A 15,144-nucleotide genomic window follows, 5' to 3' on the forward strand; every position below is an offset into this window, starting at 1 on the left:
CTTTTGATATTAGCAACCAAGACATTTCAAAGTTATCTTTTATTTCACCTGAGGGCTTAGAATGCTTCTGCCCCTCAGTATGAGGCCTGAAAAAAACCTACTGCTCCAAGTCTGTATTGCCAAATACCACACTGAATGAGGTCTTACTAATCAAGCTGCCACAGCCTGCTACAGACACAGCAAAATTACATTCTGGAAGTATGTTAAGAAACTGAGTGTTTCTCTACTGCATCATTAGTCCAAGAGGTTTATAATTAAAGTTCATCACAATTTGAAAAGTTTCTTAACTGACCAAAACATCAGTTCCTGTATGAATATGTTTCTTCCTTCCAATTATTCTTAACACAATTTAGTCCCTTTGCAGGCCCTAATAAACAATATTAGGCAGTAAACAGTCTTATATTTTAATGTAAGCAAGAATTACCCACCCAATCTAAAAATCAAAATTATTAGAAAGTCACACCTTCTTTTAGAAGACTCATGTAATCCCCTATTCTGCCTTTCTCCCCTCCTCAGTTCAGAAAATATTCTGTATTTCCCTCTTCCCATCTAAAACTAGACACTTCTTCCATATTCCCACAACATAAAACACATCTTTGCTTATCTTTAAATTCTAACCGCTTCTAACATTTTTTTAAAATGTTTCACAACAGAATCCTTTCTAATTAACAGATTTTTTTTAGAAGTTGTGAGTAAGTACAGACAGCATTKGAAATAATTTATCCAACATCCCACTATGGGTTATAGTTTCAACTAAAGTTGAAACTGGCTTGCTTAGAAAAAAGTTTGCTGAGAACAATTTCACTCTGTTGGAGTTCCCAGGCTTTTTCTCTTGTTTTGATAGTTGCTTTGTTCCCCCACCACCACCTCCAAAATCCATCTAGGCGGGAAGCTGTGTGCAACTTTGCTTTCTCCCCCAACCCTGCTAAAAAGGGGTAAAGTAGAGAGAAGAGCAATCAGAATGACCAAAGGAAAAAAATGGCTTTCACAGGAGGAATGATCACGCAGGCTAGGCTGAAGAATCTTAGAGAAAAAAACAACTGACAGATGTTAAGTTTTTTTTTTTTTTTTTTTTTTTTTAATAAAGTTCATCTTTTCATTTCACCTAAATAGGAAATGGCATTTCACTGTTTCTCCTCCTACAGGGATTGTAAGTATGGATGGGACTAGCAGGGACTCATTCAAAATAAACAACAGTAGATGCTTCTAAGCTGTTAGCTGCTTGCTGCATGATGTCGAGGAGGAAAACCTGTATATCGGTACAAAAATAAAGAATAAATTACTGGAAGAAAGTGTCATGAAAGTCTATCGTATGTTTATAAAACATCTAGCTCAGAAATATTTGAGCCACATATTACAGATACTTGAGAAGTTTCAAGTTAATTTTACAAAGTGCTTGCCTGTATCTTTTTTTTTTTTTTTTGGTCTTTCTTCTTCCCTCCTTTGGCCTCTGCTACCAAACATTTGCCTTTTGGTGAAACCTAGCACAACCATTCTCATGTTTCAGCATTAGATTTTGCAGGAATGAAAGCTACAGTTGTTCATACATGTAAATTAAAGTAGTATTATAAGCTTCCTTAAAAAGTTTTTCAGAAAAGCTTATTAACTGAACTCATCATGAAATACTAAAGAGGAGGAGACTTTTTCATTCATAGGAAGAAAATTCATGCTATCGCAATCTTGACTAGAGGCTTTCTACTTCATTCTGTCGCCCTTTTCACAGCAGAAAAGGGAGGAGTTAAATACTTTAAGTCAAGTCTATAGATTAACCACTGAAAAAAATTTTTTAAAGTATTTGCTACTCTGGGTTGAACTGTCATTTAAAAGCATTCAGGTTCACCACAGAGGAATAAGCTCAGAACCATTTCAGATTTCTAAAGCTCTCACCAACAGCAAAACAGAGCTGGGTAGCTAACCTTTCCAAATACTTAAAGAAAACACAAAAAGGTAACTGCAAAATATCTAGGCCTGGAAGAAATAAACAATTATGGAAAGTCAGCCTTAACAATTTTCTTGCTGAGATAAACAAAAAAACACACATACAAAAAAAAAGCCAAAAAACACCCACCCACACAGTGCCAACTGCTTACTTCATTCACCTTCTCAACAATGCTAAAAAATTCAAATCCCTCCAACGCTAAGTGAGATCACTCAATTTTCCCTGCCTTCTCCCCTCATTCTGAAGAGTTTAGAAAAATAACAAGTATTTGAATTTAAATACAAGGACGGGAACAAATCATTCCAGTCCTCAGAATAATCCCAGACCTGACGACAGCAAAGAATAAGAGATCCCGGTACCTGAACCCTCTATAACGGCAAAGAAATGATAAATGAGGTATATTTACCTACATACTATCAAAGTTTTTCTTAACTGTTTTAGTACAGATATTTTTCCTCAAATTCCCATATCGGTAGCTCTAATAACACATGCAGGAACAACATAAAGAGCAATAAAATCTTTGAGAAATAGCTGTTAAAAAGGAAGCAGTCGAGAAAGATTTCAGGCATCAAAACACTACTTCATTCTGCAAACTTAAAAGCATTAAATGCAGATGAGAAGGAGAAGAGGAAGAGAGACAGAAGTGAAAATGTATATGCCAACAGTTAGGGCTTCTGTTTTTCTGCCATACTTTTCTTTACAACATTCAGCAAATTCAGCTTAACTGGGACACATGATAATTATCACATACACATCCTGCACATAATCCATAAATTTAAGTGGCCTGGAAGTGGTGAATTAAGCATGCATGCAGAGCTTGCTGTATGTGCAACAGAATATATTAGTCTCTGTGTATATGCTATGCTAGCTTCTAGAAACTGAAGTTCTGCAGAGGTCAGAGACATGGGGTTAACCGCACATATACAGTGGGCACACACCCAGAATTCCAGATATCAAAACAGGTCATAGGCAGTCATTAAAGCGGATGCCCTCCTTTTTCCAATCATAAGAAACCATCAGGTGTGCCATTCCATGCCTCTACACATTTATTTATTTATTTATATTGAAGTATAACATCACATTTTCTCTAAGCCACTGCTTCCCCCTACCTTCTCCTACTCTTTCTCCTTCAACAGTACAATAAATATGATTGAAGCCCAGTAAACTGACAGATTAGGGAGGTATTCAGCTCTGTTTCTTCAAAAAAGAGCTGACTTTTCCTGTATTGCTCTTTCCACGACTCTATTGTTTACCTTGCGTGGCAATTCTTCTCATTTTTTGCTTTGACAAAAGGGGCCCATTCTGTTGTAGTTTCTGTATCCTACCAACTGCATTTATTCAGACCTGCAGATTACTTTTCCCTCCAAGGACAGGTTTTTAGAATGGGAAGGTCTAATTCAGTTTTAAGGTCAGAGACCAATTCTTTCTTTTACCAATGGAAATTCTGTGTGTTTGTTTGTTTGTTTTTTCTTCCAGAATTTCATATTAGGTCTGTTTGAGATTCATCTAGTTGAGGATTAAAAAAAACTATTATCTTTCTCCTGACAAAATTGTGCATCTCGTATCTAGACAAGACAAAAAGCAATCCACCTCATCACACTTATGAAATGTGGTAACTTTCAGCTAAAGGACACACATACTTTTAAAAGCAGGGGTTTCTTTTGGTTTTTTTGAAGATTTAGGGAGTGGGTGAATATTAACTACACTGACCCCTCTAAACAGCTTTTTCTTCCTTTCCCTTAAGTGAAAGGGAGATTGAGTGCATATGAAACTTTTGCCTCTATTTATTTCATTGTAGCATTATACAAATGAATTCAGGCAAAAGAGAACAAAATTGACCATGGGACCAATTCTTTTAACGTGAAGAATTCTGAGTGACATTAAAAATAAAAGCAGTTCTGTAGAAAAGAAAAATGAATACCAGAGAACTAGGACTATATATTAGACAATTCTGTGGATGTTCAGTCAAACTTATTACATACACATTCTAAGAAGAAGAGAGATTAAGCTGTAAGAGCTTCATTGAAGCTGCAATGCCACAGGCAATAACTAGAAACCTAGTTCAGACGACTTCATTATGGAAAGGCAGAGTTCACTGCTTATGAATGTCTTTAAGTATAGTATTTAYCTGTTCACAGATGACAGTCTACTACATGAAAGTTTTTAGTTTTGAAACCTCACTTTGAGTAAAGGTATTTTCATTGCCACCCCAATCCATCAGGCAAATGGAGTTCATTCGAAACTCTCCAGTAAAAATTCACTTTGAGCCATGACTGAAAGCCAATATTTGAGAAAGTTAAGGAGTGAAAAGCAGAAACATATATAAAAGTTGCTATCTTAAAGTGAAGACTTTTACTACAAGTATAATGTGCAATGGAACAGAGTTATGGCTGTTGAGGGAGCCATGCATTTGAATTTCACAACTTCTTTGAGTTTCAAGTGCGAGCTATAATGTTGCAAAATAGCAGTTAAAAGCAGAAAAGGGGAAAAGAAAATTAAAAGAAAAAAGAAAGAAACTCTGGTTATGTATTTATAACAGCAGTAAAGCATTATTTTCCTCTGAGATTACCTTTTAAAACCTAAGGGCAACAATCTTAACTATAAACTCAGAATGCTAACTGTAACTTCAAATGAGATGATGGTTCTCTCTCATCTTTATTTTAATGCCTAAACTTTTACCAACTTCTCTGCACTTGTCTTAACAGAAAGAGCCTATGCATTTGCTGGTCATTGGGATTCACATTCCTTTTCAAAGACCCCAAGATCCAGCACAGATTCAAGTGTCATTATTGTAATAGAAACTGAAAATAAGAAAAGTAGAATTAAGAAAACACCAGGATCACAGTTCTGCAAAAATACATTACTGAGTATCTAAAGTCTATCATGATACCAGTTTGAAGCTGACAAGCACATAGAGCCACTGGCACATCTTAGTATTTCAGATTCCTTCTCAACTTAGGGAGTTGTTGAGCTTATATAGCTGGCAATCCTTTTCAGGGTTCTCATGAATCCATGAATCCTCTGATCAGCCATTACAGACCTCCTCGTGAACTGTTCTGAGAGTGATCCCTGAAGATGCTAAGCTATAAAACATGTGCCATAGATGAGAAACAAAAAGTCACCTACCACTTGAGACTTTTCACAAGCAGGGAAGAAGAGGAAAACAAGCAAAAAAAAAAAAAAGCCTCTAAAGGCTATCCTAATGCAGATGACATACCTATAAAAGAAAAACAACTGTTTTATGCTCTTACACAATACACTACCATAACAAGCACTYCTGTCACCAAGTATTTAGAATTTAYTGTGTGCACCTTAACTGGAGGCTCTAAACTCAATGAAGTGAATTTCTCATCAGTAATGAACTTCAGAAATCACACTTATATACATTCACATTGCTGCTGTTGTACAGCAAGCAATTTTTCTCCAAAATTTTTTCCTTGGCCATACCTAGAGGTATGCATTTGTCCCACCTCACCTGTTCCATGCACAAACAAGGCAGCACCTGCCATAGGATCTCAACCTTTTCCTCAACCACAGATTCCTCCTACAATTAAGGAGCAGAGAGCAAAGTGGTAGGCTTCCATAAGGATAGGCATCATCTCAAAGATCTCCAGCTGGTAACTAGCCCCTTTATCTTCTAAAGTGTTTCATATAAATAGATACACCATGTACAACTCCCAGATACCATTCATCCTCTTCTCTGCCACCACACACACAATATCATTTTCCTCCACCAAAAGCTTTTCTGCCTCTGGAGCAGCACGCTGCTCAGAGCGCGTCTTGAGCTCCAGGAAGCAGATCAGCAACGGCTTGGAACAAGGCATTCTTCAAGCAATGCCGCTGGGGCAGGCCGCACTCTAATGGCGTGCTATGGGCAATCCACGTTAGCGGTCTCATCGCAAGCGCTGCACCAGCCAGTTATCCTACTGGAATCTCTTGGAACAGACCATTATGGCCTAATTTTCAGCAAATATAATCAACGAGCTACAAGAACTCACAAGAGATCTGTCTTTCTGAAAGGACAAAATCTTTCCGATACACAGCACACACCCTGTTTCACAAGTCCAACGGCATGCAATTTAAGAAAAAAAGAGACTAACTAGTTTTCCAACTTGGAATCATACTTGATTTGTCTAGAGTCAAAGTTCACGAGGATAGACAGACCAAATCATTCCTGACCGTTATCACAAAATCATTGTAATTACAACCTCTCTAAGTCGAAAAGACACTTGTAAGTTGGAATGCTGCAGATTTTTTCTGCTGATTAAAATATTGGGCTTTATATATTTGCAGTGTTTTCCTTTTGTTCAGTATTTTATTTTAGTCAGCACTTCCAAATTTTTATGTAAGGGGGGAATGAAACATTTTCATGAGTTATATCATGATCTTGTTCAATCATTTTATTTGAGGCAAATTATGACTACATATTCTTCTCCACAGAAAAGTAAAGGTAATACTCATTTAATCTCAATTTCATACCTAAAACTGTATACCTACAGATTACCAGTAGTTCTATTCATATCAGAATTTCCCATTAAATATATATATATATATATACATACACACACACTAGAAATAAAAGGCTTAGTAAACTCATGAAAAAATGATTTCCAGGAATCAAAAATAATCAAGAATTTTCAGAAGCTGAAGCTATTTGGGGAAAAAAAAAAATATATATATATATATATATATCTTATTTCCATTTTAAAATAAATCCTTTGAAATTAAGTTATTTCCTACAACTTAAGCCTTCATTAGAAAATGAAGTCTTGGGGAACATATTTTGGCAATATTACACAAACAATCAGTTTCAAAACAGGGGCAAGTTAGTTTTAGAGGAAGGGTATTTGAAATATACACAGGAAAAAAAAATATATATATATATTTTTAAAAAGAGTACTGTTTATGGGATTTGCTCCTATCCCCATTTTGCAGCTCTCCAAACAAAGACAAATGTCTCAATGGCAACATAATTATAATATGACATTAWCTATACTGCAAATTACAGAAGTGTGAACCCGTGCATAACTGAGCCTAGTACTGAAAAGCTGATCTATCACAGGAATAAAGATTCAGATTCAGTGAAATTACATATTTCCACTTTTGAACTGTGGAGGAAAAACTAAATTCTTAACCCATAACTTCACATCTTTAAATATCCTACTAGATCAATGGTAAAATATTTTCTTTTATGTGCAAGGAGACAAAATTGCAGTAAAGTCGATTCCTTAAAAATTAAGAACACAGAAGATCTTTCAGAAAGGATTCACTGTTTTAGAACACCGACAAAACATCATATCCACACACAGCAGCATCCTTAAAGAAAAGCCCTCCCCCTTCCACCTCACCTTATAAAACTTATCAAAGGGAAAAATTGAAACCAATAATTAAACACTGCAAAGTTTCTCTCATGGTCCTAACTTCTACTTTAAGGTAAACATGGGTTTTCACACCATAACTGAATGTAGTCTAAATGCTAGCTAGACAATAAAAGGGACATCGGTAAGTACTCTTCCCCCACCCCAGTCAGATAATTCTGTGGATATATCCAAGCTGAACAGCCCTAGCCCTCTCAGCCTCTCCTAATATGACAGACACCTCAGGTCCTTCATCTTCGTGGTCCTTTGCTGGACTCGCTCCAGTCGCTCCATGCCTCTCCTGTGCTGGGGAGCCCAGCACTGGACGCAGTGCTCCAGATGCGGCCTCACCAGGGATGAGCACAGGGGAAGGATCACCTCCCTCGACCTGCTGGCAACACTCTTCCTAATGCGGCCCCAGGATGCTGTTGGCCTTCTTTGCAGGATAAAACTACTTCATCTTTCTTTGAGATGGTTCTTCCCTCAGGAATCTTGCACACAAACATCACTTCTGTCGTTAAGTTTCCAAAGAGTGCCAAAATTCTTTGGCACCCTAAACCCTAGAACATCATTCTCTAAACACTTTTCAGCACAAATTTAGGACCAAGATCTTAAAAGACAAGTTATTTAACCACATGAAAAAGTGTGTTTGGAGACATTCTGTTTTCAGAATGCCTTTACTACAAATCTTTCACATATGGATTTGTTAGACAAAATGGATCTTTTGAGGAGACTAAGGCTTGTTTTGTCAGCTGATTTCTTATTTTAACTGTTGTTTAAACTTGAACTCATTTCCCAACTTTCCTTGTCACGAAAGTAATTGCTGAATGCTACTTGTCTGCAAAGAACCATAAGCAGTCACAACTACGTTGTTAATTACAGTTACAATGTACAGTCATCTATAATGCAATGTCACAGCGAAGAAGCCTTTCAGAGTATAAAGTTGAAAAATATTGAAATTGTTTGGTAGTATGTGTAATTGCAAAATTGTTAGCAACTAGCAAGCCTCAATGTTTGCTGAAAAATGCCTATAAACCAAGGACACTGCATATATTAGGTCCTGAATTGTGTCTACAAATGGATGTGTTGCTTGTCCAAATAAATATTTAAATATTATCCCTTTTAGTTAAGACAGGGAACCTGATAAGTGACTGAGCTCTTATATAACTAGTAAGTTACTGCATATTTATGTAAACATGAAGTTAAAATAAATATGTTTATTTTACACCTAATCTCAGTCTAATCTGAGTGGTCAAATTACACTCCCTCTTTTTGGTACCTAATAAAAGTGATTCTATAAATATATTTTGTTTCTTTTATTTTTTAAGAGAAAGAATTTAGAGATGCCACCAGAGAGAGACTAAAAGTAGAAGTTCAGGGTCAAAACAATCATTTCACCAGCACAAGGGCTGCTTGTAGCTTCAACTTTAAGTTCAAGCATCTCATTTAAATTTCCCTCTATGTTACAAAACTAAAGTTTAAGACCTTAGTCTAACTGTAAAGATAAAGTAGTTCACTGCAAACATTTTTTATTATGACATTTTCCGAAACCAATAACACCACTTAATTCTCATTAAAGTAGCACATGTTTTAACCTGACACACAAGGGTCTTAATTCTTTCAAACTACTTTTTAAATAAACTGAATCTTATCACTGACTGTTTTTTGGTTTCTCCTCCACGTTGCTGCAATAACTCTTCAGAGAAACTGAAAAAACTAYGCATAAACTTAAATGAAAGGGAGAATCATCATCTTTAAGTCTGACCTAAAGGACAAGGCTGTATGGAATTTTCTTTATGATTTCACAGGTAGAATCAATCACTTCAGAAGCAGGAAGAGGAAGGTGTCCACAAATTATACTGATAACAAATATTTCTGAAGCTTCTCATTTCAGTATTGAAGGTTGCTTCAAAAAAATACAGAAATGAAGAGCAGAAAGTCTGGATTTAAGGTTTTTCATAATTCTCCCTTAGTAAGGAGAGAAAAAGTCAGTAACAAAGGGATTAATAATTCTGAAATTATCGGCTGTTTAAATGTTAAATTGTATGTTAAATCAAACAAAAAAAAAAAAGTAATCTTTATATGCCTTCTAAGGAGCTGAATACATATTCATTTTTTAATGCTGCCTGTTATTACAAGCCATTTACAGACTTGAATTTACATCTGTGAAAACCTGGACAGTTTCAGGCCAGAAAAGGCCATGCTTTCTTTTATTTATAAAGGCAGTAATTACACTTAAATTCTTTGTGTTCCTAATCATAACCAAGATGGACCAAAAGGCTTCCACAATGGAGAGAAAATAAGTAACTAACTCAATCTGTTTATATAGRTAATGGCACAACATAAAACATAAAATAAAGACAAGTGCAGTACATAAAAACAAAGTTGCTCTCCTGATTCTAGGCAAAGCTAAACAGCAGATTGCCATACATGCACATCAATTAAGCTTTTTTTTTTTTTTTTTTAATTAATATCCATTAATGTATTCTTACCAAGCTTCAGGCAACAAGAAAGCATATTCATGTGGTGAAGTAGTCTCTGGAAAATTGGAGAGAATTGCCTGCCTGTGTGGAAGCAAAGCTGATCCATGGAAAGTGAACAAGATTTCCAATGCTCTGACGTTGCTTTCCTAAAGAGCAAAACAATAAAACACTGTGGAACTAGCCTAATATTGATTTGACCAGAATCTCAGCAATTAATATAAGTTTGAGTCATACAATAAATCTTTATATTTAAAGAAAATTTTATAATTAAATAAAAATCATCTCTGGGTCACTACATGCATTTATTTATAATCAAACAAATACATCCTCCCCTTAAAATCCTATTGAGATTCAACTCAAAAAATTTTACAGTTTAGCATGATAAATATTAATACCCGAGCATAAGTTCTTGCTGAAAGTACAATATTCTGATTTCTGAACTTCTTGAAGAATTCACTGTCATAGTTCTGTTCAGCTGCATGAGGCCCTCCAAGGATTTCCTGAAAAAGAATTAAGATTTTTTTTCTAATTAAAAGATTTACAAAAGTATCAAAAAAAAAAAAACCCTCCAAATTTCTTTATTGTAGGATGACTAAACACGAGCTCTATCTGGAAAAGCATGTCATAATTTTTCCTATTTGTTTTCAAATTGAAAACCAGATGCATTTTTTGACCGATAAGCTAAGACTATTTTCTGTCTTATTTTAATTACTATTTAGACAATACCAGATACAAAGTGGTGTTCCAAAATCATAGCTTGAAAAGTACAGACTGCAAAGTTAAGATTAAAAAGTAAGCAAAATTCATTTTTTACATTGAAAGAAGTTTCATTTCTRTAAACTTATGGAAGGAACAGGAGATTCACTAGAGAAATCTGAATATAATTTGCTAATTAGACTGATTGAGGAAGGTTCAGAGCAATATAGTGATCCACATCTGATGTTAAATGACTTATTTCCAATACTCAAAATTATTCAACTGCTCAAGATGTATTAGTCTTCCCCTCCCACTATATTGTGATTTAGCATCATAGACATTTGTAAATGCCAACAGCTTTTAATATATATACTTTAAACATATACTTTAAACTGAACATGACTGTTCCAGAAATAGGGAAATTACTGTTGCTGTTTGGCCAGAAAAACAAAGTGTTCAAAACAGGTTTCCTGGTAGACCCAATTGTGCCTTTCAACACTGGAAGTTAGCTATTTGTAATGGTGAAGCAGAGGAAGTGTGGTAGCTAGAACAGAAAACAGCTTATATTTCTCAAGTGAGACAGGGATATGTTTCAAGATGACTATAACAATTAATACTACAATGTATAATAATAATAATAAAAAAAATAATCTGATGACGCAACAAAAACACTACAGGAATGCCTATAGAACTGAAAACTCAAAAGAACCTTAGCCAGTCGCCAAGTTTCCTCACCTCATAGGTTTCAAGGCGATCGAGATATGTTAGTAGTTTCAGTCTGCTACGGCAGAGTTCTTTTTGTTCCAGTGTTAGCCTGTTTCAAAACAGGAATTTTCATATTTACAATTGATACTGTATATAATATGCACATGAAGACAATAGTTACATATTTTCATGACTATATGCAATGGAACATATCAAAAATTAAGTAAAGTAAGAACTTTCACACAGTACAATGCCAATTAATAATTAAACCATTTTCCAATTAGGATTAACATTCATGAGAGTAATTAAGTTCTTGCAATTGTGTAGTTATAATCCTACAAATCTGAATAAAATATGGCCTGACACTTCATTTACTTCGAAAAGTTTACTGATAAAAACAGTTCTTGACGCTTCCTGGACTCTTTTTCCTTTCTAGTCTCTGCTTCTTCATCTGGTGACAAAAATTCTTCATAGGGGATATCAGTGTCCACCTCCCCTGGCAAGATAAATCTGGAGGAAGAAAACAAAGAAATCAGTGTTGATACCAAAAAGATTATGTGAAGAACTAATTATTCAATAGAACACATTAACACTGCTTTCTGTCTTTACTAAAAATCTAAACTAACTTTAAACAAAAATGATAGTTATTGAAGAATTTTGCAGTTAAAAAACAACATCATATACGAAGCATAAGTCAATACAAAGCATCGTTTCTTACTCTCCCCAGAGCCCACCCAAAAAATAGCTGTGATGGATCTTAAAAGCTTCTAAATTCCAGAGGTAGCACTGGAATTGATAGTATTACTACAACATACAACTGTAATAGATAAAACTGCCCAAATTTCCACTATCATGAATTGAACATCAAAGGGTAATTGTCTCTGCTTATGTTTCCCCAGAGGCCAGAGCAGAAAGATGTAGAATGTTTTTTTTCTTCCTCTCACTATTCTAAAAAAAATAGAAACTCATTATAACAATTAAAACATGTTTTTGTAAGAGTAGCCGCAACTTCCAGAAGAGGCAGCAGATAAATAGATTCTCACAGAATTATGTCTTCAGAAGTTCTGTGATGGGCATAAAGGACATCCAGAGAAGAGGGAAGATGCAGTACAAAGTAAACAGTGATTTTACCTTTGAAAAAGGTGAAATGGGAGCAGGTCCATTGTGGACATGCTTAAATTAGTCTGATTCAAAGTGTTACATTTCTTTCTTTGTCCTGTAAAAGCCTTTTAAGATTTTCGTTAATAGTTAATAAAAAAAACTTCAAATTATTAGAAAACACTTGACACAACATTCTTTAAAAAGGAAAAAAAAACAAAAACAAAAAAACACTCTTCCCAAACCTGCCACCATCTTCTCCTTTTCCTATGGCCACAAGAGCCTCCAAGTCTGTGCCTTTCAAGCCATATTGAAGCAACTCCTTAGCAGCATCCGCATTTTCTGGAACCCTTTCCAAGCACTCATGAAGAACCCACGCTCGCTTCTTAATTTTACTCTGTCCAAGAACAAGAAAAATATATGCACAAAACTGTATGCTTCAAAGCAAAGCAATGGAGCCAGTGATGTTAAGTTTTCTAGCATATCTCTTCCACTTAAAAACAGTCAAATTAATCTGATGATTGGCAACATGAACCAACAAAAGAGGTAAGGAAAATACCCCACAAATGTTGAAGTCTGCAGCTCAGTTTATTAGTACATGAAATTCATTTTATTTGGTTAATGCAACAGAGCTAAGTCTATTTACAGAGCTCTGCTAATGACTATGTTGACTAGCAAAGAGAAGCCCAGTTCCACCAGGAGAAAGAAAAACTACATCCTAAAGGTAATAAATGCTCATAGAAGAYAGCACAACAATTTAAAAGAGAAGTAAACTATTGTGCAAAGAGCAGACTTCCCTCAGAGTCTAGGCAGAAAAGGGCACAGAAATGCCAATGATTTAACAGAACTTTCACAATCAGAACAGAATCTATTACTTCCTTCTTATTCCCTAATTAGTATCACTCCTCTCTGTGATGTTTTGGGGCTAAAGATAAAATTATTATAGACCCACTGTATTCCACAGTAGCACTCATTTTCAACGTCAACTTCCCTACATGTCTATGTTATTCTGTGGCAGAAAGAACACACCAAGGTCACAAAATATTACTGGCCTTATCTGTTGATCTTCAGTTCAGATTACATAACACATGGAGAATGGTTACTTGTAAAATCTTATTTTGACATTCAATTAATATTCAACTTAAAAACCAACCAACCAACCAACCAACCCCCCCCACATCAGTTGCTATTTCGCTTGATCTCTTGGAAGACTTTACACCACAGCATGACTAGGCTATGTGTCTGATGATGCTTGTGTGCACTGATGCTAGGTAACTTTCTTCCAAGCCAGAAAAACAAACAAACAAACAAAAAGAAAAAACAACAACAAAAATCCCACCATAGTATTCTACTGGAAAATTCCAGTTACAGGTAATAGTTTAATACAAATTTTGGTCTTCAAACTTTCCCATAAAGTTATGGATACCAACTTCACCTTGCTATATAATTTTCTAGAAAAATTAAAAGTTATTTAAATGCATTATATTTCCAATTATTATTATTCATTTGCTATGCAACAGTCAACTGCTGCTGGTGGGAGAGATTACACTAGAAAAAGAATGCTGCTATTATCCAAAATTAGAACATAAAACAAAGGAAAGATTTTCATTAACTTCTATGGTCTCCGGATCAGGCCTTCAGTTAATTTAACAGGATCACTCTTCCATGGTACACAAAGTAGAATACAAAGGACAGCTCTCCAAATTGCCACCAATTCATGTTGCGTGAATTAGAACACAATTCAGAATTCAATTTCTGTGAAGATAAAGCAGCTGTTTTGATAAGAAAACCTAAAAGTCAAAAACTGCACACACCAAGTAATCCTGAATTGAAGCAATGTTAACAGCCGATTTCCTCCACTGTCTTTGATACACGAGATCAGAATCAAGGCCATATGCTTGAGCCAAAGATAGAGCTTCCCCATATTCTTCATTGTCAATCTAGAAAACAAACACACGAAAATGGAAATCGTTTGATTTCTGCATGAAATAACAATTATAAACTAAGAAACTAATTTCATTCAAAATATTTGCCAGACCTTTCATTGTTGTTAAATACTCACATAAGTCCACTTCCAGTTCTAGCTTACCTAGTCATGAACAGTGTTTCCTCAATGACCTGCAAACCATCTCATTTGAAATAGTATAATGCTGTTTTTAAACCAATGATGCCTCAGATTAGGACAACACACTGTCACTATGAGACCCTTAGAAATAGGGACCCAAAACCTTCTGTTAATACAGTAAGAATAATTTAAAAACAGCAGCTCTTTCTAAATAAAGCTCATTATCAGAGACATGACTTTAACCCTGTACTCACCTTTCTCTGGTAAAGTTCCTCTGGAGTTGTAGATCTCAAACTCACAAGGCGGAAATTCTTTGTAATAGTACGTGGACGTTTTCGTGGAGGAGCAAATCGTTCCATTTCTGTCACAAAGTACAGGCCTTGTTTTAGGTAGCTAAAGTACCTGGCCTTAGCAGAAGTTTCATCATCTGAGTCAGAGTCGTCATCTCCCTCATCTTCATCACCAGGCCTGCTCTCCAAGCGTAATCTCTTCAGAACCAGTTTTATCTCACACTACACAGAAAACAGTAGAATATGAGGGTGTCACATAGTACATCTCTCCTTGTTTGAGACACTAACCTTCCAGCACTTCAATCTTCATAATCAACAACCTTCCTTCCTTTCTCCTTTAAAACCTTTATTTTTCAGCTTGCTTAACCCTGACTGGATCTACATCCTCCTAGACCGAAGGCTTCATTCCATATCTACTGAAGGAAGGGGAAAGGCTTCTTATAGTAACCCACTATTAGACTACATGTCCTACACCACCCCGGACAGGACAGAACAATGCAGACATTTAATC

At 35.5% G+C, this 15,144-nt stretch overlaps 1 protein-coding gene across 1 annotated transcript in view; it reads right to left on the reverse strand.

Annotated features, from left to right (window-relative positions):
- The window catches only part of NBAS (neuroblastoma amplified sequence), a gene marked incomplete at its 5' end in the record, with an annotated part of 193,399 nt that overhangs the window by 148,108 nt on the left and 30,147 nt on the right, over nt 1-15,144 (reverse strand). Inside the window, 7 exons of the mRNA XM_026079059.1 lie at nt 9,789-9,925; nt 10,175-10,279; nt 11,211-11,289; nt 11,556-11,690; nt 12,524-12,675; nt 14,093-14,218; nt 14,598-14,855. Coding sequence (XP_025934844.1) covers nt 9,789-9,925; nt 10,175-10,279; nt 11,211-11,289; nt 11,556-11,690; nt 12,524-12,675; nt 14,093-14,218; nt 14,598-14,855 — 992 coding nt within the window. The remainder of the gene's footprint in view (nt 1-9,788; nt 9,926-10,174; nt 10,280-11,210; nt 11,290-11,555; nt 11,691-12,523; nt 12,676-14,092; nt 14,219-14,597; nt 14,856-15,144) is intronic.

The sequence above is a fragment of the Apteryx rowi genome, unplaced genomic scaffold (genome assembly GCF_003343035.1).
Source record: "Apteryx rowi isolate R43461 unplaced genomic scaffold, aptRow1 scaffold_114, whole genome shotgun sequence".
Taxonomy (NCBI): Eukaryota; Metazoa; Chordata; class Aves; order Apterygiformes; family Apterygidae; genus Apteryx; species Apteryx rowi.